A 26301-nucleotide genomic window follows, 5' to 3' on the forward strand; every position below is an offset into this window, starting at 1 on the left:
TTTGTGCTTAGTGAATTTCGAAACGAAGTCAACAAAAATCTACAAGTGTTTTTTGTAACAAAAGTTAAAGTTTACAAATACAAAAAGAGTAAAAGGAGTAAAGAAAACCAAAAATAAACACACAAAAATGTCATCAAAAAATCAAATGAGCGTCTTCATGGAGAAGATTAATACGGTGAGTGAATATGGCAATAGGTCTAAAAGAGAAGTCTAATTAAATTAAAACGAATATTTATATTAAATGTGAATAAAATTGTTAATGTTATCAGAAACTCGTTTTTTTTTTTTTGTTTTTGCATTACAAGAACGTTTTTAAAGTGTTCAACAAATTAATTTTGAATTATAAAATAAGGGCCAACTGATTAGCCCACAGTTAGAGACATTTATAAAGGTGTCTGAAACATTGGACAACATTTTTGTTCTTTAAACGGTCATTGGACAACAAACAAGTCATAATAAATGGATTTCAGCCCATTATGTCTAAAATCTCCAAAACTTTTGACCAGATAATTATCATGAACTTTCGCGACTTTGCGGCCTTTAAAATCTTTCAATTTCGAACTTTATTTCGATTGAACGGAAAATATAATGAAATTATTTACATAAAAGTCTATTTCAAGAAATATTTTCTTAATATTTTAAGTAAGAGTATAAACTTTGTTTGAGTCTATGCAGAAACAACTAAATAACGAAATAAAAACTAAAATGTCTAATAAGACTGATAAAAAGCGAATAAACTGATCTTAACTTAATTATTTTGAACACCATTAAAGATGGAACTTAAATAAATTATAATAATCATAACAACAAGAATTTAAAAATACTTTTGTGAAATGGAAATAGAAATCTGATTTGAAACAAATATTCTTATCGGCATAATGGAATGTGTCTGATTAGATAGTTCTTCAGATTTGGATATCTTCAGTCATTTTGAATATGATAAAAGTATTTAGAAATAGGTAATGCAAATAATTTCTAATAAAAGAATTGGTTCGACGACTTCTTCCATATTCAATTATGTCGAAAACGTATAGAAATTTGATTCGATATATGTATGTTCCATGATCATCATGGTTGAGTTTTATGAGTTTTAGGCAGAATCATTTAAGGCCAAATCATTCATACAATAATCCTCTGAAACTGAATCCAAGCAAATGTGATAAAAACTTGGGCAAAACTTGAGTTAAGTGCAATTGAATTGCATATATTTGTTATTTGTTCATTTGGTAAACACTGATGAAATTTGTTGTTTAATAATATTAATTGATGTGCATAAATTTCCCTTTCGAATTTCAATTGGCATGGCCAATTGCCCAACTAACTCTTCAGTTAGCCATTTGGACAGACTTTTACCCAACAGTTCAGTTGGCTGAGCGAGCGTCTTCAATTGGTCTTTAGACATTTCTACAGTTAATGCAATGGAAAAAAACGAAAAATTATTAATTAATTATTGTTGCATTTACAATAACAACAACAACAACAACAAACAAATAACCAAATAAAAGCGCGACTCAAAATATGTTTGTTGTTGTTGTTTTTCTTCTTCTGCTTTTAACCACTTCTTTTTCGGACATTGCATTCAATTTATTATGCGGTACACAACAGTCAGTCAGTTAGTCAGTCAGTCAGAGAGAGAGAGAGAGAGAGAGAGAGTGAGTGTGAAAGAGAGACACTGCGACCGGACCAATCGACACTTAATTTTCACTTTCACAACAACACCAACAAAAATGCTTCTTTTTTTTGTCGAGTAGGTACTTTTGAGGTGAACAAAATCCAACAACAAAAACAATATTGAAATTCAAATTCATTTTCAATTTCAATTTATTTATGACCAGGTGACAGTTTTGAATGCAAATTTTCTGTAGAAAATATTTAACCGATTGGCACACATACATAAACAGGGGAGAGAGAGAGAGAGAGAGAAAGAGAGTTAGAAAATGCTTAGAAAAACCATAAAAAAATAATTAAATTGGCTAAGTGAAACAAATGCTAAAAAGATGACAAAAAAATGGGGGAGAGTTCCAGGCGTCTTAAAGAATTTTCCACTTTTCATGTCTGATAAAACCAAATACTAATCAAAATACTCATATTTTTAAACAGAATTCAATTTTAAGAGCACAACAAATAAAATTCGGCTAAATGGACTTGTATCCTCAAGCCCATATGAACATATGACATCCAGTTGTGGGATACAGGTTCAAAGGTTCCAAAATAAGGTGCTACGTAGATTGGTCGGTTCCCCCTTCTATGTCCGAAACTCTGTTCTACACAGGAGGTCCTGAGATTCAGCAGAGTCACAGATCACCTCATTTCGCAGACTAAAAAGATTGCACCCTCTGGATCTATCTTTCAGGCTTGATCCTTACTGGTAGGGCTAGTCTCCTCGGTCTCAGCAGATGATTGTACTTTTGCTAATGCCATGGTTTATAGGTTTTTCTTCGAATTCAATCATTGTCCAAGTCTGGACAGATCTTAAATATACTAAACAAGAACAAAAACAATTTTTTTTAAACAGTTAATGTTGTTTTGTTGTGACTCCTTTCCAGATGTTCTTTCTGAACCACTTGAGTCACTTTTTTCTATATGATGAAATTGTTATATATGCTGAAAGCATCTAATTTCACTTCTATTCACTTACCCAACTAATTGATAGTTTTTCACACCTTTCTGTTCCAACTACTATGGGTATTTCCTGCTTCTACTATTCAAGTAGTTTACTCTATTTAGTTAAACACCTTTTTGTGCCTTTTTTCCCCCTCCCCTACTACTCGTAATTGCTATTAACTTCCCTGTGGGCTTGACTTTTTGTGTGTGACATTCATATGGGGTGAATGTGAATAGTTACATGAATAAGTAAGTTCTGAGTTTTAAATCTCAATGAAAAATATCATTATTAACGGAAATATCCCGTTTTTCTGAGATTTTTCAAGTTGTTATTTGGCTTACATATAAATTTTTTGTTTTGTTTTTTTTTTTTTTGGTGTGACGTCAACTACCGTAATCTGTGCTAGAATTTTTGTTGACTCCTTTGCCTTCTCTGCTTTGAATATTGAAAGAGATGAAAGAGAGGAGCTGCTTTCTCCTTGCAGCAGGCAGGTTGCATAAGCCATCTGTAAATTGAGGCTGCTTGCCACTTGCCACCACATAAAATTGAAACTGGTTCGTCGTGCTGTGCTGTGCTTTGCTGTTTAGTTTGCTTTGCTTTGGTTTGGTCAAGCCTCAGAGTCTAAGTCACAGTCACAGTCAGAGTCACAGTCAGAGTCTTCGAGATCGAGTCTGGGTCTGGGTCTGTGGGGAGTTAAGACTTCGTTACGGTCGATAAATATTCAATTTATGACGTAAGCCGCCGTTGACAGGTTCTAGACAACTGACATTGGCCAACTGGTGGAGTTGCTTGTGGTGCTGGTGGTGGTGGGGTGATTAGTGGTGATTGGTTTGGATTGAATTTGATTTTGATATTGAGTTTTAGATTAATTGCAGATTGACATAGTTATTTGCATTTAATTTATGTTCTTATCAACTTTCCAATTGTGTAAAGAAAATCTTTGGAAAATTTTGCAAATAAGTATTAGATTATAAGAATTAATAGATGTCACTTGAACTTTCAAAAAAATATATTAGATTGATAATAAATTTAGAAAGTATATAAAGGTTGAGTGACGGATCTACGGGGTCGGGATCTCTGAGTTGTTTGATTTACTATTAAGGATATTATCAACTTAAAATATCAACTAAATTGAGTCAACACATCTAGACTATTGATTTGGATGCGCATTTTAACTGAATTACGCCTAGTATTGAGTGTAATTAAAGACTAACCGCCAATGTCAACTAAATGTAAACTATATCGAATAGACAAAAACCACAGCTAAAACAATGAATGACTTTGTTTTTTGTTTTTGTGTTCTGCCGCATTTCCCCTATTAAGACAAACGTGTGAAAACGAGCCCAAACGACAATGAATGAAAGAAAAGGAGCAAAAAAAAAAGAAAATTATCAAGAAACCTTTTTTTGGCTGTCTCAGTTATTTTCAGAATATTTCGGAACGTGATGGAAGTTTTGTCGCTGAATTCAAACACACAAAAACACAATCAACAAATTTTGATTAGATTAAATTAAGCTAGTTAAACTTTTGCTAACTTTTTAAACTGACTTGGCATTTATTTACAGTTGGCATTTATTATTTACTTTTTTTTGTTTTGTTTGGTTTTTTGCCTGTTTGCTGTTGTTTTCCATTTAGGGAAAACTGTGACCCATATATACATAAATATTCGTTATATGTAAAATTTCGATCACCAAATACGGAAGCTATGTAATGCTAATGAATTGAATGTGAAAAAAAACTAACGAAACTAGCCAACAAAATTATAAAAAAAAGAAAACCAAATTCGACAACCGAAAAACTTTATGCGGGCTCGAGTATGAGAAACAGAGTGAAAGACAGAGGGAGAAATAGAGAAAGAGTTAACTTTTGAGGTAGGCGTTGAGTAAATGGGAATAGAGGGGCTATGAGATTGAGTGTGGGGAGTTGTGGGGGGAGAGGAGGTCCAACGAAAAGAGTTGTAATAATTTCCTGTCCATTGATATGCATGGTGGAAATGTTGTTCAGGTTTTTCTCAACATTTTTTTCTCGACTTACTTACTTAATCATGACTAATAACTTCACATGCGAATCTAAAACAAAAACCAAACAAAAAATTCAGAAGAATTTATGCAAATAAACTTGTATTGTATAAACACTATGAAAATATATCCATATCTTAAAGATAAAAGGGCATTGTGTGAAACAAAAGAGGTCTTTGCCGAAACATTTCTCATTGGGCTCAAGAGGCAATTCTCCATTCTTTTAACAATCCTTTTTAGGGTATTTCAACTTCTGCATGGCCGAAATTTGTTAAAATGTCGACAAAAAGAGAGTACCTATTGATAAGAGAATCACACAAAAGCCACACAGGGTGTCTTGGCCAGAAGATCACTTAGTAACTGGTAATTTTTAGAAGTAAATCAATTTTTAATCCTTATGTACTCCATAAAGACGACGACTTTATCAGAACATTAAGACTCTCCAATAAAACTAGTAAGATCTTGCCATTGGGTATAAGATAGACAGATGTTTCGAATACTTTCAAAGTATTTTTGATTTTATTTGGATTATTCTAGAGCAGTCTTGGCCAGATAGTAATTAGATAATTCAATAACCGATAAATGGCTTAGAGTTTTCAGATTTCCTAGGACTTTTCATAGGACTCCACAGTTGACAAAAAGCACCCTGTAAATTATATATATGTATATGATATAAACCACATAAAACTGTAGCACATATGAAACATATTTGATAAGAAAATACGTCGAAAATAAATACATATATATTTGCTCAAGTGAATTTAAAAGATTAGCCCAGACATTTCTCTTCATTTCACACACACACACACACTTTTCGCCCTTTATCTCTTCTCATCTCTATGATATTAATCTTTATCATTGTCAGTGTCAAAAAAGAAAAAACGCCAAAATCAACAAAACAGTAGAATAATAATAATAAAAAATAAAGTAAGTAAGTCGTCTCGCCGACTTAGATATACCATACACAAAAATTTTGTTCACATGCTTTTTACAAGCATATCTTAGTAAGTATCTCGCTCACTCAAGCATACGAGCACCCTAGCGCCCCCACCAGTCAACGGCCAATGCATAACTCGACTATTTTTTGTCCGATTTTGATCAAATTTAATATTTTGCTGGATATAAGTATCAAATTTAAGTGTACCAAATTTGATTGCATAAGGTAGAAAACGATGGGAGATAATCGAGTTTTTTTTTAAATTACGGGGCGTGGCAAAAATTTGAAATAAACTTGATTACTTTACATACTTTAAGAGTCTACATACCAAATTTGGTGGCTTTAGCTCTTACGCTTTTCGAGATCTAGGTGTTCATACGGACAGACGGACAAGGCTAGATCGACTCGTCTGTTGATCCTTATCAATAACATATATATCAAACCATATATTTATGGGGTCGGAGAAGCTTTCTTCTGCCTGTTTGTATGTATTTTGGCGACTTGAATATACCATTTCACCCTATGGGTGTATGGTATATAAAAACATTTTCGTGATAACGCAAAATAAAAAAGCGAATAGGAAAAATTAAAATGTAGCTAAAGTCAAGTCTAATGAAAAGAGTTCTCTTGAGTGGACATGGCAGCCGTTATAGAGCGACCTCCCAGAAGAAAGGCAAAGGTATTATACTAACTAGTTATGTTTCAACAACAAAGCCCTCAAAATTCATTCAAGAATCACTCAATGGAGTCAAATAAGTCACCAACTAAACACACCTATTGGCAAAGTATTCAAATTAGATGAGCAAGATCTTTTTAGTATTTTGGTAAAGTTTTAACTGAAAGTGAGCACTGATTGGATTGAAATAAGTTGAATATACCAACGCATTGAATTTCTGATCGTAAACCCATCATTTTCTAATCGCCTTGCTGATTAGGTAGTCAGAAATGATTTCATGACTCCTTTACCCTAGCCAAACAAATCTTCTTGATCAAGCCACGTTATTTATTCAGTTTTGAATCCTTTTTCAGTATTTTTCTTTTATTTTGAAATCATATTTTGTAATAAAGTTCTAGAATTTTATTATCCTGAGCGTTTGTTCTTCAAGTCACATTTTAATCAAGTAAGGAAATAAAACAAGAGGGCTGAAACTAGACTCATCAAGGTGATTTCTTTTACCAATTGCTGGGTGGACAATTTTTAGCTTATATTTAAGTGTGAAATATCTAGGCAATTATTTGTTTTATGCGTTTGAATTAGAATCGTATTAAAGACGGGTCAAAATTTTGTTTTGTGGACTGACTTTTCATTGGTTACCAAAATTGTGTTGATCATTGAACACCTTTTGCCATTGTCTTGAAACTTTTCTGTTAATTAGTTAACTTATTTTGTTTGTTTGCTTGTCTTTCTCTCTCTCTCTCTCTCTCTCTATCTATCTATCTTTATTTCAGTTTCGTTTCGCAAAAAAGATTTTCCCTATGGGTCAGACTGGGCCTTTCTTTTGATGTCGTGTGTGTGTGTGTTTGTGTATTTGGCATGTAAATAGTTTTCACATTTCCTTTTAGTTCGCCTCTGGCGCATTTTCACGATTTTCCACTCCTCATTTCTCTTTCATTACAATGATGATGATGATGATTATTATTATTTCAATAGGTACCTATTCATTGTTGTTGCAATTTGATTGAAATGTCTCGCCATTTTCTATACCCAAGCGGACAGGGTCAATTCAAGAGGCACGTGTGACCCGTTGCCCTACCAATATGTATTTGAAAAGACATAAAAAACTTTCCCAAAAGAAAAATGTATCCAAAGGAGTTTTTCTTTTGTCAGGCGTTAAACAAAAATTTCACCTAACAGCAGAAAACAAGAAATCGCCAACTTGCCAACTAGAAGAAGATGGTCAAGGAGGAGACGAGGCTGGAAGGAGGTGAAGAGGAGACAGTAGTCTCTTCCATGATCCTCAATCATATGGCAATCTTCTGCTTTGTTTTTCTTCTTTTTTTTTTTGTTGTCTTATAAATTTTCGGGCTTAGTTGCCGTTAAACATTTTCACTTTCATTTTCAATTTGTGTGTTTTGGGGTTTCGCCGGCAACTCTTCAAGTCTCGATCTTTGGTTGGTCGCTCTGTCGGTCGGTTGATCTTTGGTTTGGTCTTCTCTCTCTCTCTCTCTTTCTGTCTCTGACTTAAATCTGTACCTCCAGCAGCTCTCCTCCAGCCAATAATCACAATAATCATGGTAAGCGGCGGCGGCAACTAAGAAAAAAAAAAAAAAAAAACTGGTTGGCGCCGGATGCCTTTTCTCTCTTTTGCTCTTGCTCTCGCTGTTGGTCTTCTGTCGCGTATGGAATTTTCGGCCAAACGAAAGTGAAAACATTTGCCAAGAAGCCCAGAAAACGAAAAATCGACACAAAAAAAAAAAAAAAAAAAAAAAAATTGAATTTAAATAAATTACGTATGTTAATTTTCGTGTAAACCGAAACTGTAAATTGTAAAAATCTTAACTGGTTTTCATATTATTATTGTTATTACCATTTCGTTTTTTTTGCCAATTAATGAGAGGGTCAAGATACTTGGCTTTCTGCACCTGCCAGCCAACATAAATTGAACCTTTTTTATTGAACTTGAATTTACTTTTAACTTTAGTTAGTGTTGAGAGGGTGTAATCGTTCGTTCAGTGAATGGAAGATGACTGAGCACGTGTCGTAGAAGAGAGAAAATTTAAACAATTGAAACATTAATTACAATTCATACTAATAGGAGGAGATTCTCCTGAATTATAGGTTCCATTTAAATGGGAAAATTGTTTAAAATACTTTCTCAATCTAATTGAAGCTCTCTTTGTATACTTTTTTAGTGTACACGAAGCGTTTGAAGTTATCTCAAAACTCTTTTTCAACTTTGATCTTATCTCATCTTAACGTTTTTGTTTGTTTTTTCTTGATCATCTTCTGGAGTGGGGGGAGTTGGGGTTAATCAACGATGAAAGCGTTAAAATGAAATGCTTTTAACATCATCATCATCATCGTCATCATCATCGTTATTATATATTATGTTTTTTGTTTAGTTTTAAAAGCATTATGACTTTTGACACGCCAAATGAATTGAACTTCTCTCTATCGACGCCAACTTTAATAATAAATAAATAAATATTAAATATTAAAATTAATGTTTTTTGTTAGCGTAATGTGATGATGATCTTTCAATCGGACCTTTATTCCATATTCTATGATCTTCTTTCTAAGAGTTTCTTTTCGCTTTGAGAAATGATGCCTTCTTGTCTTTTCTTTAGCTTCCTTTTGGTTTTTTGTGTTTTTTATTTTCATTTAAAATGTGGTTTTTTGTTTTTATTGCTTTTTGGTTTTTGTTTTGTACTTTTGGCACTCTTTGAAATTTTTATGGATGTTACGTAAATGGCATCAACATGGACTTCAACTTGACCAACAACAAAAACGACAATTGTTAAGCAATTTATCTTTATTTAATTGAACTTTTACTTTGGTTGTTGTTGTTGTAGTTGTTGTTGGCGGCGGTGGTGAACGCGTTTCATAAATTGCAAATAATTTTTCAACCCAAAATCAACCAAAAATGCGGATCAGGTATTAATATCGATGCTTGTTATGAATGTAAGTGTATGTGTGTGTTGTGTGTGTGTGTGTGTGTGTCTGTTTGTATGCTAATCCGGTAAATCAATTGATGTGCGCCGCAGGCACTTATAAAAATCCATATAAATTATTAATTCAAAATAATGCGAAAGGCAAAAGCAAAAACTAAAGAAAAAAAAAACTAAAAAAAAAAAAAACGAAAAAAGAAAGAAAAAATGCCGGCTGAAAAGAAAAGTTTCAGTTGTTTCATTTCTTTTAGTTTTCTTTGAAAAACATGTTTTGAAAATGAAAAGAAATGATTAACCATATGAATAAATTGAGATATACGATGAAAAATTGTTAGATGACCTTCCAAATGATGCATATTATTATTGTTATTTCAAATTGTGGTGACCCCGATGTTTCAATGGAATTTTCTTTGTTCGCTTGTTAGGCGACATTTCAATTACATACAAACATATGAATGTGTATGAAAGTGGAATTTACTTTTGGTGACCCCGACGTTAAAGCATTAACCGTACAAACAGTTGTATATATTTTAGTATTGAATATTTTTGGTTATTTCTTCTTGTTTTTGAGACTCGTTCAGATTATTTATGTATTTCATTTTCTTCGAACTATTATTCTATTTCCAAAATAAGAAAATAAAAGTTAATCTCTGGCCCGGCATAACCATGACCAATTGTGGAGAGAGAAGTGAAGAGAGAAAAAAAACTAGCCATGCCACAGAATTTTGCACGATTTTTATCGAAACGAATTTGGCGATTTGAGAGTTGAGAGTTGATGCTGGGTGTTGATGTTGGTGTTGGTGGACAAAAAGTCAACTTGGTCTGGAACTGAAACTGAACTAGCAACACTAACCAACGCTAAGCAACACTAGCAACAGCAACACCAAGCCTAAATCAAGTTGCAAGAATGCGGAATAAATGTCATGCCAGAAGATAGATAGAGACAGAGAGACAGGGAGAGAGAGAGAGGGAAACACGATTGAAACACACAGAGAAAAATACTTTATAGCTTTAAGATAGTTAGACAATATGCGATAAATTTATTATGTGCATCGCTTTTGATCTGAAATAGCCAAGATGCTGAAATCGAAATTGAAACTGGTTTCTAACAAAAGCAAAGTGCCTCCAAGTGTAGCAACAACACTTTGCTTTGATTGTTGGGGGGTGTACTTGGCATTTTATAGAGCAAAAAAAAGAAAAAGAAACTTCTTACTTCATCTCCTCGCCTCCAACACCTGCCAGCCCGCCTGCCTGCCCAAGACCCTCATTCATTATGCAAAACTAGTTCTTTATGTGAGTCTCTCATTAGGTAAGTATTTATGATCAAAGGAAAAAAACTAAACCAAACCAGAAAACAACACAAAAAAATTGTGTTAAAATTATAATTAATTGCCATTTTCTTCCCCCCTCCCCACGAGACAACAACTCACAAGTTGCCTGCACTTCAAATGGCGAAAAAAAAAATGGAGTCGAGGCACGGCTCAAAGTTCTTCCGTTTGCATCGAAGGTCGTTTAACATTTTTTTAAGTTTTGTTCATCCATTTGCTAATTGTTAAACTTAAAGTCAATTAGGCCCATTATTAGTTTAATATGTGAGGGCATTTTCAATTTTAGTTTTTAGTCATTTGTTGTTGTTGTTGTGTCTTGCGCGCGCCCGTCCCCTTCAGAAACATGGCTAACAGAAAAACAGAAAAACGTTTTCAGTTTTGGCCTCTTAAACTTTAAATGTCAGTCGAATTGCCAAAAACAGAAAAAAACAAAAAAAAAACACAAACCACAAAAATGCAAAAGCCAGAAATGAAACAGTGCAAGAAAATGGCTTTTCCAAAAGCAAGTCTTAGCAGCCATGGCTAAAAAAAAAACAGAAAAAGGTGGGCAAGTAAAACTACAAATCACTTAAAGTCTATTAAGTTTATGGAATGTAGGAGATTAGGAATTTTCATTTAAAACGATTTTATAAACTCGTCGGGGTCACCAATTCGCTTTCGAACAAGCAAATCATAATTTTATGATCAATTTCAAGCCAAAACGTTTTCTTTTCTCCATTATTGAGACTTTAAGAGTAGAGGGTCATATAAATTTTTTAAATGATTATATTAATAGACTTCGATTGCTCATTTCTCACTTTCCATTTATGTGCCTCGAGATTCGGTTTTGGCAGCCTGTCAATTTCAGTTTTTAACATATGCATAAACATACATATATACGAATGCATATACATATCAGGTAGATTATAATCTTCACCAACGACCCTCATCATTTCTTGTAATTTTTTTTTTTATGAATTGTGTTGTTGTTGTAATCACAATTAAAAAGCACTTGGCCAATTCGCCAAAACAAGAAAATGAAATGAAAATAAAACCGCTGACCGATGACAATGATGATGAACATAAAGATCAACCTGCAGCCCTGCCTTACGGCTGGCCCTCCTCTCCGTTTGCCAACGCTCCACTCAAGCTCATGACTAATGTGTCTTGTGTAAAGGTTGAATTGAGATTTAGATATTGGGAAGGGGGTGGGGAGGAGGAGAGGTGGCGGGGGGCCCCGATAGCATGGTGAAGCATAACCCCGGATCGTACCGAACCGGACGGTCCCAGCCCACCTCTGCCGCCCTCATCATTGGCAACAACAAAAGCATTGCCATTGCTGCTACTGCTGCATTTAGTGAAAGTTTTGATGGCCCGCAGCAGGAGATGATCGCTCGACCAGAGCAACAAAAAAAAAAAAAAAACACCTTAACTTCCACTTTTTTTTCTTAATTTTTTTGTTTTTTGCATTTATTTTTTTGATTTCGGCAAGTGTCTCATTTTGTTATCCCACCTCGTCCACCTCCTCACCTCTGCTGCTTCGTCGGCCTCTATGGCTTTTGGTTGGCATTTTGTTGTTGGCTTATTTAAATTGGCTAAATGCTGCACCCACATTTTCGCTTTTTGGCCATAAATTCTCAGCTCAAAATAAAAGATAAAAAAATATTCGACTTAAAGTAAATCTATAGATTTTAAATGTATATTTGGCTCTCAAATAGGCCAATTTAGTTAGAGATTAGAGTCGATCTTACATATTTCTGAGGCATGAACATGTAACTTGAAACATTTCAAGATTTCTTGTTTTGGCTTAGGAACTTTAACTCAATTCAGATAATGCGATAAACGGTTTCAAAAGTAGTACAAGAATTACAAAAAGCAAACTCAAAAAAGAAAAAAAAAAACTACAAAAACTAGTCCATCGATTATTTAAACAGCTGACAGCCTCGGGTAATGAATGCATTGACTCATCGACTTGGGTATACCCTCCTTTCAATAGACCGAGCATCGACTTTGACATTAACACAATGACAATTGGCATAAGGGCTGCTGAAATCTTATTCTTAAATGTCCTTATTAACGTAAAAATTCAATATATTCATTTAAAACAAAATAATTCATATCATTTTAAATAGACTTGAAATTTCATTTCATTCTTTTCTCTGTTCCTTAATGGAACGTCATGCCATAAATCCAATCATGAAATTCTATAATCGGAAAACTTTGTTAAACAGCTTAAAAATTGCAATTGCAATTGTTATATGATCAGCGCTAAAACTAGTTGGGAATTGCAACTAAACGAAAAGAAGTTTAGTCAAGTTCAGCACCAATTATAGAACTTGGTGGTTCTTGAAACAGCTATAGAGAAAATGTGCTCAGACTTTGTTAAAGAACTCTAAAATTGCAATGGCAAAAGCTGAAACTAGTTGAGAATTACAGCTAGGTGAAGGAAAATAGAAATGGCAAAGCTTAGAATACCTCGTGCATTTCATTAAATGCTATACAAACATATATGATTATATCCCTATATATGTATATAAGCAAGTGTATAATTCATAATGATCTGAAGCTCAATGATCTCTTTATCTGTTAAGTGAAAAATAGTTGGAATTCCTCAAAGGTGCAGCATCAAAAGACGTGGTGAGCGAGAAGGCTTTGGACGGGGGGCGGATTGAGTTAAAAAGAAGTTGGTAAAGCGTAAAGCGTAAAGTGTTAACAGTATTCGACCGGAAAATGCGGAAATTTCGCGTGTGTATGTGCTAGTGTTGTTGAGCCAGGAGGAGATGTAATCCCATAACTAACTGATATCTAATTGCAATGAAAAAGAGGCAAAAGACAAGAGCCAGTGCCAGAGCATGTTATAAATTTTGTATTGTTATTAGCCATTATTAAGGTATGATTTTCATTTCATTTCTTGAACTCGAAACATTGTCAGAGGACAGGAGCGAAATGCGGGGCTACCAGCATAACTAAGAAAGTTAATAGAAATGGGCCCAGTATAAGGCTTAAATGAATGCCCTCCTGACTACTGATCAGTAGTTACTGGCACCCAGTAAAAATTGCCGCTGGACCGTGGTGAAGGTGTTGTAAGGTGTTGTTTACATGCAACAATAACAGAGACAAAGAGAGAGAGAGAGAGGGAGAAAAACCGAAAAAAAAATAAAAGTAAAAGTAATCAAGCTAATCAGGCATGCGGGTGTTAAGCAAATTACATACATTGCACAACTATGGCAACAAACAATCGGCCAATAAAATATATATATAGTATTTATATGTAGGTCTTTTCCAACTTAAGAAACACTAAAAAACAACCAAACTAAATGAAAACATGGAAAATTGCCATGTTGTTGGTTTTTTGTTTGTCTCTTTCCTATTTTTGTCGTTTTTCGTGTGTCTGTTCACTTACATCAGTTTGCTGATGTACGAGTAGTCAAGTTTGCATATTTGCCATACTCACAAGATTATGGAAGCTTTTTGGGTCAACTTAGATAGGATGGCCAACCGCATCTTATGTAAAAATTGCACATTGTTTAAGCCAAATTCCCGAAAAAAAAACAATCTCAAGTAGAAACCTTTGAAACTGTGTCTCAGACCATGAGGAGATAACTTATGGCAAATGATTTATGCAAAAATGCAAGAAAAAATGTCAATATCAACTTGAAAATACAAAACATCTTTAGGTGCTTACCCTTTGACTTTTGGCTAATTTAGACAAAGACTTTGAATTATTTCTTCTATGCCAAGAAAACTAACAGATGAAATTTCATTTAAGTACAGTTACTTTTATAGATCGTAAACCCAATGCAGCTGTGACACTGGGCGTATACGTAATTGTTGTCTTAATGAAATGAAAGAGGTAATGAAAGTGGCAGTTGATTCTGGATGACCTTTATGCTTATAAATGCACGGAATTGAGTTTCAAATATAAATTTGTATGAAATGAAGTCCTTGGAGTAATTATTAACTAATATTTAGGAAGAAAATATACTTATACATATAATTAGCAATTCCTTGCCGCCCTTTTGTGGCCCTATTATGAATACAAGACTGTGAGAAAAGATTGCGAAATTATCTATCAGATCAGCTAATAACCCAAAATCTCTCCGCATCTCCCTCTCTCTCTCTCTCTCTCTGTCCCCCTCCTCTCTCTACGTGACTAATTTTCCTAATTAATACACAACAATAAAATGGAATTTAAGAAATGTTGCCAACAATTTGCAATAACTTAAATGTCAATATCAACCCCGCCAGTCACTTCATTTAGTTAATGGCATTTGTCACTTTCATTTAATTTGGTCATAATGACTATTTTTGGATCAAAAAACCAAAGCAAAAACCAAAAAACCAAAATGCAATTGCAAATTTGCCAAAGAAAGTGGCAACGGCGGCCACCCAAATGGTTGGCATGCGTATGCGTATGATTGATTGAGGCATGTCCCCAATGTCTGACGGGGCGTGGTTACGCCTCACTGCATGTTCGATGTTCGATGTTGCAGAAGAGGATGTGGTAGAGCAAGTGTTGACAAAGCGGCTCACAAATAATTTGATTTTGACAAAGACAAAAGACAAAAAAGAAATATGCATAAAAAGTGGGTAAAGATGCGCTTAGAGCCTCCCCCCTTCTGCATAGTTTGTCCCCCTGCTTCCCTTCTGTGCGAATACCATAATGTTGATGGTTGACGCCATTACCAGCTGATAGACGAGTCTATGTCTCCCTCTCCCGCCCCTCTCAGTCTCTCTGTCATGAAGAGGAAAAGTTTCTTTCTGCACTTTCAAAAAGAAAAAAAGAAAAAATTAAAAATTTGTTTGGTGTTTTTTCTTTCCTTTTCTTTTATTTTTCCCCCTTGCTTGGCATGCGGAAAAACTAGTTTTTCATTTTCATGCTGGCAGGCGGCAACTTGCGCCATTTGATTTTTTGGGCTTTTGGGTTACATTAAGGGCAATTTTCATTGCGAACTGCTGGCCATTACCCTACAAACTACCCAAAAAGGAGTCCATTTCGAATTTAACTTGCTCCACAATAGAAATTCACACTTGGTCAAATAAGTATTAGGAAAAGGGTATAAGGAAAGTTATTATTTTAACTCTATTATTGTTGTTGGATTGCCTAACACTAATTTTTGTTGTTGTTGTTGTTAATTTTTTTTGCACAAATGTGCCAAAAATCTGGCTGGCTAACTCTGACTCTGTCTCTGGCTCTGGCTCACTGTCACTTCCTGTCAAGGCACTTACCAAGTTTTCATATATATATAAGTATTTTTTTTCACTTGGATTTCCATTTCACTTTATAAAGTTATTACGCGAGAGCTGAATGAATTGTGAGTGGAGATTGGTAGAGTGTTAGGTGGAGATGGAGGTGGGTGGTTTTTTTGTTTTATGGTGGGTGGAGACGGAAGTGCATTTATCTCTTTCATGTGTGAAAAATTTGTAACCAAGCAAGCAGCAAATGAAAATCAAATTGAAAGTCAAATTAAAGTTAACTGAAACTTTGTAGTCTTAATTCAGATATTTCGAGAAACAACGTTTTGAGACATTATATTTCATATGTTTAATTTCATTAAAATTAACAAAATGAGTGAATCAAACACCTCAATAAATTCTTGGACATCGGAGGAGGACGCCCACATGGAGCAGAATATTGTTGATAATGAGCCTGACACTTTGGAGCCGTCGAATCAAGGTTATTGGGTCACTACCCAAGGTTTTCCCTATGGTTATGGACGTTTCGGACAAATATTAGAAAAACGTTGGCAAGGAGATCGACTACAATTGAGATATTCAAACAGAATCGATTGGAAAGAAGCCATCTCCCAAAATGGTCAGCCAATTGGTCCATTTTCTCCACAAGCCAAGGATGTCTCTCCTTTAGCTAATATTCCAAAACCGTCACCAAAACCATTTTTCTACACATGGAGAACCTATCAAGGAAATTTTATAGAAAATACTACAACGTTTTTCTATCGTTTCAAGGCTTTTTTGTCGCATATTCTCTTCAGTACGAATTTGTATGCCAAGCCAATAGTTGAAGATACTTCCAAAATTTTTTTTAGCCTGCCATGGCAACAATCCAAGCATGGGTATTAAGTTCTAAAAATGCAATTATTAAATACATAATGGAACAGATTAAGACGTTTTTACTTAGTTTAGTCGAAATGGAATCCGAAATGTCATTAATTGGAATAATTTTTAACTGCTTTCATCTCTTCGAAGTGGTCGGAACATTTATGTATATAAACACCGCCCGAAAATATTTTCCGTCCATGAATTTAGTTTAGATTTCTCAAGACCTAAGGGGTAATTTAATGGACTATCAATTCTAAGGGCAACCTTTTGGTGACCTTGACTAAAAGCAAAAGACCACCTGCAGCTTCATCTTCCTCAATTGACCCTTATAATGGGGGTCTTTATTAAATATGGTTTCGGTTTACTACGGTGAACTACTAATTATGACCAAATAAGTCAAAACAAAAAAAAAAAACCAAAAACCAAATTAGATTTGTATTTTGCCAACACACTGAGCGTCTAATTAGACCCACGCGCAGACCAAAAAAAAAAAAAACACCTAAAAATATTTCAACAAATATCATATCAGAAAAAAATCAAAAAAAAAAAACCAAACCAAACAAAAATGAACAAAATTAATTAGTCAGTCAGTCAAAAAAAATAAATAGAGGAAAAAAGATTTTAAAGAGTCCCACACACAGCTCAAACATAGACAGAGACACAGACGTAAACTGTCTGCTATGTCAGGCCCCGCTGACAGTTCTTAACTTGAAGCATTGACCTGATTTTTAGACAACAACAACAACAACAACCACAATGCAGCAACAGTTGGCGTCAGTTGCAGCAGCAGCAGCAGCAACTAGACCAAATAAAGTAGACCCTCTCATTTTGCCCCATCCCTCAAAACTTCCCAAAGCTCTTAGACTTGTTAACTAGCCAAAAGACAGACAGAAAGAAAGTTCGGGGTAAATTATCTAATCCCATCGATTGTGCCAATTGTGAATTGAAAGTGAATTTAACTACAAATCCAATGACCCAACTTCTTCACTTTACTCCACTCCATTCCATTCCATTCCACTCCATGCCACTTCACTTCACTTCACTCATTTGGAACGCTATTGCCAGACATTAAATAAAAGGAAATTACTAATTAACCATACATCAGCATATTATTAATTTGTAATTTCTTGATTACGTTAGCCAATTGGCAACTGGCCAAGCTATCTAGCTATCAATGTGTGTGTCTGTGTGTGTGTGTGTGTGTAATAATGAGTATGTAATACAAATTCTTTTGCATAACTTTCAAGAAATTTGAACCCGAGAGTTGCACCTCTCTCTCTCTCTCTCTCTCTCTCTGTCTGTCTGTCTTTCACATTTTGGAATTTAAAGTTGGTTGTTAGCTCAATTCTCCCACATGATTTTTTTTTGGTTTGGATTTTGATTGTGCAACCGTAATCATATACAATGTATAAAGCCGATCTAAGACAACTGACAACAAGTTGTCAAAATTCTTGCTTCAATTACCTGTATGTGTGTATGTAAATAGTAAGAGAGAAGGGGAAATATTATTAGAATTAACTATGGAAACCATCAATATGGTAAGTTTCAAACAGAGAGACACATTGACTTTATGCTATCCGATCGTGGCAAGAGTCCAAGGAAAGAATCATGTTTGCATCTCCTAAACTGCCAAATATTTAAATGTTCATCGATTTCTCACCCTTTCCCTTAAAGGGCTTATTAAACACAATGTTCGCCACTGAATAAAACATAAGCAGAATCTTATATCATAAATATCCTTAACTGTTCGAAAACCTTTTCTCAGTGCCGGATTAGTCACATAGCACGGGCCGCCTCTTCTTTTTTTAAGGGGCCTGCGCTATTAGAGCGCTGTTAAAAGGTTTACAATCTTTAACTTTTGAAGTATTTGGAAAATGTCTTTATTTTCAAGTTGGAATATAAATTTTCAATCTACATTTTTGCTAATTTTTGGAATATATGTATATCAGGCTGACTGCTTTTTCCTATCTTAAAGAATAGAACATAAGATCAAAGAAAGTTTTAAGTGATTTAGGTAATAGAATTTCGAATGGAATATGAAAAAGCACATATAAGAGAAGAGAAAAGAACATAATATGAAACATTCAATGAATAGAACATATAAAAAGTTAAAAACGAAAAGAAATGGGTACCAAATACACATTGTAAAAAAGAATTATGTAAAACGGATAGAATACATACGTACATATGTATATATATATATATATAAATAGTTACATCAAACCATTACAGTATTATGGACTATCGAAAATTTCGAATCAAAAACAGTTAAAAAGAAACGATATTTTGGCGGACGTCCGCCCCCCTCTAATTCCAAACATGTTTATATTACTTAAGCCATAAAGAACTCACAATTAGATTGTTAAATTTATGTGTTCACTGTGGGTGGAATAAATTCATGTCATTCATAATTCATACATACATACGTAACTCATGGTATTTATGGTTTTGTTTCTTTAATTCATTGCAGACTCTCCAATCGTGCCCCATTGTATGCATAAATGAACCAGATACGCATAGTGCCAATACAGAAATATTGGATACAACACCCGAAAGTACTCTAGAGAAGCCAAGAACTGGTGGTGGAGCAACATCAACGAGTGTGACAACACTTAACACTGGTGGCAATAATAGTTGCATTACCATTAATTCTGGCCCAACAACAGCAACAACAGTGGGGACATCATCATTAACGGTAGCAACTGCAACAGGAACATCTGCTGTTGCTTCTGCCTCTATTTCGACGGCAGCAACATCTACCAGCAGCAGCAGCAGCAGCAGCTGTTCATCGGGTGTGACTAAAATAACCATAACCAGTGACAACAGCAGCAATCACAATACAAGCAATCACAATCAGAATAATAATAACAATAACAGCAACAGCTTAGTATCGATTACTAGTTTAAATAGTTGCAATAGTACATCTAGTACATTGGCCCTTAATGGTAGCAGCAACAACAATCATCCCCACGGCAACACTCTACAACAGGGTAGCGATACATCATCGGCCAATTTTCAAGAACGTTTCGATTTTGATCATTTGAAGAGCATAATCAGTGAATACAATTGCTTTAATAGTTTATATCGCTATTGGAATAACGGTAGCAATAGCAACAGCAATAACAACAACAACAACAACGACGACAACAGCAACAATAGATCCCATCTAAATGGTGGTGACAATGCCGATGATAATAGCGGATTGGGCAGCATTGCTGGTTCCTTTTATACAAATAATATATTAGGCTATACATTTGGCTATCCATTTGGCATTAAAGACGACGTCGAAGGACATCACAGCAACACAAGTGTTAGCTTCAAGAAATCACATTCGAACCATAATAACAATCATCATAGTGGCAGCAGCAACAGCAGCAGCAGCTGCAACAACGAAACGCCACTCCAAAAACACTATCGTCAACAGCAGAAGAAGAAGATGCCTGTCTTTCGAGGACGAAGAGCCTGGTGCGGCTGCTTCAAGGTGAGTAGTCAGTCAGTTAGTCAGTCAGTCTACCCGTATAATCATTAGGTTTTTCGTTGTCTTCAAGTGACCAAAATGTCACGTTTCTATGTATACTTGATAATTATTTTGGTCAACAGCTTTAAGAATATTTCGAGTTGGGTTATTTGATACATTTGAAATGGGAATTGAATTCGATTCGACTCCGTTGATTTGAAGTTTGAGTACGACAAATTGCATAACCATTGAATAGATATATTAACATAGAACAATGGAATTGAATATGGCACAAGATAGAAGATGAAATGGAATATTATAGAATGGACTGACTAGAAAAGTATTTTATATAGGTACATTAAAAGAAACTACATATATTTAGAAAACAGTATTTAAAATATGAATAGAAGATAGAATATAAAATAAAGATACAAATCTGAAAACTAATCTTGAATACAGTATGGAATGAAATAGAATGAAACATAGAAATCAATATGTAATTGGGAATAAAGTATAGCATCAAGAATAGAACATAAAATAGATTAGAGCATTGATAATCCAGATAATTGAATGTACTATGAAATAGAATATGGAAAACAATGGAATTGAAGAGAACGTAGAATGAGATTTTGAGACATAGAATAGAATAAAATATAGAACGGAATATGTAATGTAAAACAGTATACAATTCTGAATGGAACATAAAATGAAATAGAAAGTGAATTATAGGCAACATATACATAGAATAGAATCTAGATAGAAAGTTACAATATATAATGGATATATAATATAAAACCGATTACCAAAATCCAATTCTAAATGGACCATTGAATATTGGCAGAGAATATTACAAATTAGTCATAAATATTGAGTACTCTCTTTCTTCTTCTTTTCCATATCTATAACATTCTAGATTAATATTATCTATCCAATTTGTGAGCAGATTTTACAGAATAAGTAAAAACTTTAGCTCAAAGTTTAAGACAGAATATTTGATTCTTTTCGTTTCGCTAGAGTTTAGTTTAGTTTCAGTTTTATTTTATTTTCTTTTTTTGCAATAACAGGTAGAACGACTTCCTAAAGCCTACCGAAACCCCCTTTTACCACATGAGGGATCAGTTTACAATTTGATTTTGATATTTTTCATTGTTGTTTCACTTATTCTCGATGTCGACAATGTCGATGTTCAATGCAAGGTTGGGCAACAAATGGAAGAATCGAATCTAGTTGTGGCTAATAATTGGACATGCACTGTTAATAACACATACATACATGCACATTAGATATATAGAGACCAAATTAGGAGTGCCGCTTGAGTAATTCTGATTACTAAATCCATATGACCACCATCATACTCTACTACTACCATCAGGTGAATGATTTCCTTCTTTTTTCTTTTTCTAGGACGATGAACCGCCTGAAATTTGTGTGGTCGAGGGAGCCTTCACATTGCAAACTCTGACGCCAACCCAACCGATGCCAGCTGTCGATGAATTGGATACGAAATTCGCCGAATTGGTGGAGGAGCTGGACTTGACGGCACCCAATAAAGAGGCCATGCTTAGTTTGCCGGCCCAAAAGAAGTGGCAAATCTATTGCTCACGTAAATTACCCCTGGATGCCAATGATGGAGCAGATGGACCGACGGCCATTACACAACCGCCGACAGCGGAGCATTATATTGAACGTTTGAAGGATCTGGTGGTCCATGTTTCGCTATCCCCGGAAGATTCACCCAGTCATGAGCTAAGCGCTCGCCTCGATAATCATGCGGCATTTGTGGATGCATTAAAGACCGCCTTGCGTACATCGACTCATAGTTTTGTGTTGCGCTTCGTCGAGCTGGATGGCCTGCCTGCTCTGCTCAATTTGCTCCTGCAATTGGATATACGAGTGGCAAACAGTTCCCTACACACTAGTCTCATTGGCTGCATCAAGGCCCTAATGAACAATTCGATGGGGCGGGCTCATGTGTTGGCTCATCCCACGGCCATTGATACGATTGCCCGTTCCCTGGCAGCCGATAATATACGAACCAAAATCGCAGCCCTCGAGATTTTGGGCGCCGTTTGTCTGGTGCCCGGTGGCCATCGTAAGGTATTGCAAGCGATGCTACATTTTCAGGAATTCGCCACTGAGCGAACACGTTTCCAATCGATTGTCAACGATCTGGATCGTTCCACCTACGCGTATAGAGATAATGTCAATTTGAAAACGGCTCTCATGTCCTTTGTGAATGCTGTACTCAATTACGGACCTGGTCAAGAGAATTTGGAATTCCGTTTGCATTTGCGATATGAATTCCTAATGCTGGGCATTCAGCCAGTCATTGACAAACTGCGTACCCATGAGAATGAGACGTTGGACAGACATTTGGTGAGTTTTGTGAAATTTATTCCACAAAAAAATTGATTATAGACTCTAATTTGGTGTTTGGTTTCCACAGGACTTCTTTGAGATGGTGCGGGCCGATGATGAGAAGCAGTTTGCCCGCCGTTTCAATGAGGAACATGTGGATACAAAGAGTGCCAATTCCATGTTTGAGCTCTTGCGACGCAAGCTATCCCATTCGCCAGCCTATGCGCATATGTTATCCTTGTTGCAGCACATGCTCCTACTGCCCTGTAAGTCTTTGCTGTTTTCCTTTTGGGATAGCCTATTTCATTGGTTTTTCTCTCACACTCTCCTACAGATACGGGCCATTGTACGGAACACTGGCTATTGATTGATCGTGTGGTCCAGCAAATTGTCCTGCAAGTGGAGCAACGGCCAAGCAGCGATCTCATAACCGATCCCGATGATCCCACAAAACAATTGGCATTGGCCAATCAGACAAGCATACACGATCCAGATGTGGCTCCATTGCAGATAGACGTGAATAAGCTGGTGCGCCTGCTGGTCAAAGAGGAGCAATTGACACAGGCACGCAAACGAGCCGATGAACTGGAACGTGAGAATTTCGATATACAATCCCGTTTGGCCAAAAAGGAACAGGAACTAGATCTGCGTATGCAGGAAAAGGAAGATCTGGAAACGGGTCTGACGCGCATGCGTGAGCGCTTGGAAAAGGAGTCATCGCAGCATTCACAGGCCGTCCAGCGTGCCCAGACAGCTGAAATGAAGGCTGAGGACTTGCAGCATCGTCTGCTCAATGAGCAACAGGAACGTGCTCGTCTGGAGCGTCTGGTTACCGAGGGCAGTATACCCGATGATCAGAAGGTTGCCGGGCTAACTGGTTGTAATGGAGCTGTATCACCGCCGCCACCACCGCCGCCCATGATGAAGGCAGCAGCAGCACCACCGCCACCGCCGCCCATAATGCCACCACCACCACCGCCACCGTGTCCAGGAGGAGGGCCACCACCACCGCCAACTATGGCGCCAACAATGGGTATAGAATTGAATCTCCACAATAACTTGAACTTCTTCATTTTAAACAATTTTGTTCCTGCAGCTCCCCTGCCACCCAAATTGGAGATGCCAAAGAAAAATGTGCCACAGCCGACGAATCCTTTGAAGAGCTTCAATTGGTCTAAACTGCCCGATGCCAAGCTACAGGGCACTGTCTGGTCCGAGTTGGATGAAAGTAAATTGTATAATAATATGGAATTGGAGTCCATAGATAAACTATTCTCCGCCTATCAAAAGAATGGCGTTTCGGTGGGTAAACACAATTGGCGAACTAAAACAAGGTTATTTCATATTCTGAGTTATTTAGGCAACTGATGGATCCTATGAGGATTTACGTGTCACTGGTAAAAACAAGCAAAAGGTTCTTTCGGTCATCGATGGACGACGTGCCCAGAATTGTACCATATTGCTAAGCAAACTAAAAATGAGCGATATGGAAATATCAAAGTAGGATATATGATTATCTTTAATCCCATCGTATCGTCTAACTAAACAATATTCAAATGATTCTTTAGGGCAATACTCTCCATGGATAGCAATGAGCAATTGGCATTGGATATGGTTGAGCAGCTATTGAAATTTACACCCTCAGCGGAGGAAAGAGCTTTATTGGATGAGCATAGCGAGGATATTGAATCTCTGGCGCGGGCTGATCGTTTCCTCTATGAGATATCCAAGTGAGTAGCTACTTGAGCGGGGAACTAAAATCGAATAAGTAATCGAAATGCTGTCATCTCTATAGAATTCCACACTATGAGCAACGTTTGAAGAGTCTACACTATAAGAAACGCTTCATGTTGACCATAAATGATCTGATACCACGTATAACCAGTGTAATGGAGGCATCACGTGAAGTGGCCCGATCAAGACGTCTGCGTAAGCTATTGGAGCTAGTCTTGGCCTTGGGTAAGTAATGAAAATGTTACTAATTTGTGGATATTTTGGATATATGTGTGTGTGTGTTTATTACAGGCAACTATATGAATCGTGGTGCACGCGGCAATGCCTCCGGATTCCGTTTGTCTTCCCTCAATCGTCTAGCCGATACCAAATCTAGTGCAGCCAAGGGCACAACTCTGTTGCATTATCTTGTTCAAGTCATTGAGAAGAAATTTAAAGATTTATTGAAATTAGAGGATGATATACCACATGTACGTGAGGCATCAAAGGTGTCATTGGGTGAAATGGATAAGGATATACAAATGCTGCGCACCGGATTGGCGGATGTGGCTCGGGAAATTGAGTTCCATCGGAGTTCGGGACCAGCGCAACAGGGTGATCGCTTTTTGCCCGTCATGCGTGAGTTCCATACACAGGCATCCGTGCGGTTTGCCGAATTGGAGGATAAATTCCAAGATATGAAGACACGATTCGATCGTGCGGTTCGCCTCTTTGGCGAAGATGGCTCTGTCCTGCAGCCAGATGAGTTCTTTGGCATATTCGATTCATTTCTGGTATCCTTCGCCGAGGCGCGTCACGACAACGAAAGTTTCCGTCGCCGGCAGGAGGAGGAGGAGAAGCGTGCCAAACAGGAGGCCGAGCTCAAGAAGCGGACAATCGAGCGTAAAAACAAAACCGGACTTATGTCCAGTGTGGCACGAAATTTGGGTCTGAAATCATCATCGACAGCGGCCAATGATTCGCCAGTCAAGGGCGATAATAAGGGAGAATTCGATGACTTGATATCGGCATTGCGTACGGGCGATGTCTTTGGCGAGGATATGGCCAAGTTCAAGAGATCCCGCAAGGCGAGAGTTGTGAATGGCAGCGGTGGCAGTGGCGGCGCCGGCAGTGGACCGGGGGCAAGTGCAGCTGCTGCCGGCGGCCACACCTCGCCGCCGCGCCATGGTAGTCTGCAGCGGGAGGAAAGTGGCCGGGAAAGGGAACGCACTGTGAGGAGGCAGTAAAAAAGAAGTATTTTTTTTAATCTATATATATTTTTTTTGTAATTATTTATCTATACGATATATATATATATATCACTTATAATCCTTACCTAAATCTCTGCTAGAAAAGCGTGAAACCAAATTTTTTTTACAAAAATTGTAATTTTAAAATGAAGAAACCGAAAACTGAAAGAAACGTAAAGCGAAAAAGACGAAAGTGAAAATGTTATTGAAAACTACGAATTAATTGTTTTGTATGTGTATGTATGTGTGTGTACCTTTTGAAATTGTAGTGCTATATATACATATATACTATATATAATACCGATATCATAACGTGCTCATCTATTTGCTAAATAAATAAAACAAAAAAAAAAAAAAACAAAAAACATAATCACATCAAAAGGTCAACATGATGGATGACCTGCCATAAAGTCATGTTCATTAATAAGATTTATACATACATATCCTTTGTTTACATTGTATCCTTTTTTTTTTTTTTTGTTTAACTAGTTTTTCATTTCGTTTCGTGATTAATCAATCTGTTTATGTTTTTAGCACCTCCACATTCAATATATAACAATTTTTGTACACAGAAAAAAGAAACAACAACATATAATTAACAAAATTACCGCATATTAAAATAAAATTACAAACAATTAAAACCAAAATTATTCAAAAATGTCATGTGATTGAAATAAGGGTAAGTTAACCCCAAAGAAATGAGTCATCGAAGAGGGTCCGAAAATAATTTACGGATCTTTTAACGAGTAGTTTTAGGTAATTTAGTTTTCCTTTATTTCCAAACATTTGTTTTGGATTATTTATTTTAATTTTGAAATCTTAAAAATTTTTTTTATGTGATTTCTGTCGCCTTTTTGGCTAAATCTGTTTTAAACAAGTTTTTTGTTTCTTGTTTGTAGATGTAGACGTAAATCACAGCTTTCAGCTTATCAGTCCAAAGATTTAGGATTAGATTTTGACGAAATAATCATTTTAGTTGTTGAAGTT

General features: G+C 36.1%; 1 protein-coding gene across 2 annotated transcripts; it reads left to right on the top strand.

Moving 5' to 3' along the window:
- DAAM (disheveled-associated activator of morphogenesis-like protein) lies at positions 1–25476 on the top strand. Of its 2 annotated transcripts, none has more exons than XM_068285069.1 (10): positions 1–175; positions 19007–20017; positions 21398–22369; positions 22440–22617; positions 22686–23384; positions 23448–23653; positions 23712–23851; positions 23920–24081; positions 24147–24310; positions 24377–25476. In XM_068285069.1, exons 1-10 carry the CDS (start codon positions 128–130, stop codon positions 25309–25311), a joined length of 4515 nt encoding a protein of 1504 aa, XP_068141170.1. In that variant the 5' UTR covers positions 1–127; the 3' UTR covers positions 25312–25476. The 2 variants fall into 2 exon arrangements, with proteins under 2 accessions (XP_068141170.1, XP_068141171.1); XM_068285070.1 differs by lacking the exon at positions 1–175 and adding an exon at positions 6183–6239.
- The last annotated feature ends 825 nt before the right edge of the window (positions 25477–26301 follow it).

The sequence above is a fragment of the Drosophila tropicalis genome, unplaced genomic scaffold (genome assembly GCF_018151085.1).
Source record: "Drosophila tropicalis isolate 14030-0801.00 unplaced genomic scaffold, ASM1815108v1 contig_4, whole genome shotgun sequence".
In the NCBI taxonomy this organism is placed as follows: domain Eukaryota; kingdom Metazoa; phylum Arthropoda; class Insecta; order Diptera; family Drosophilidae; genus Drosophila; species Drosophila tropicalis.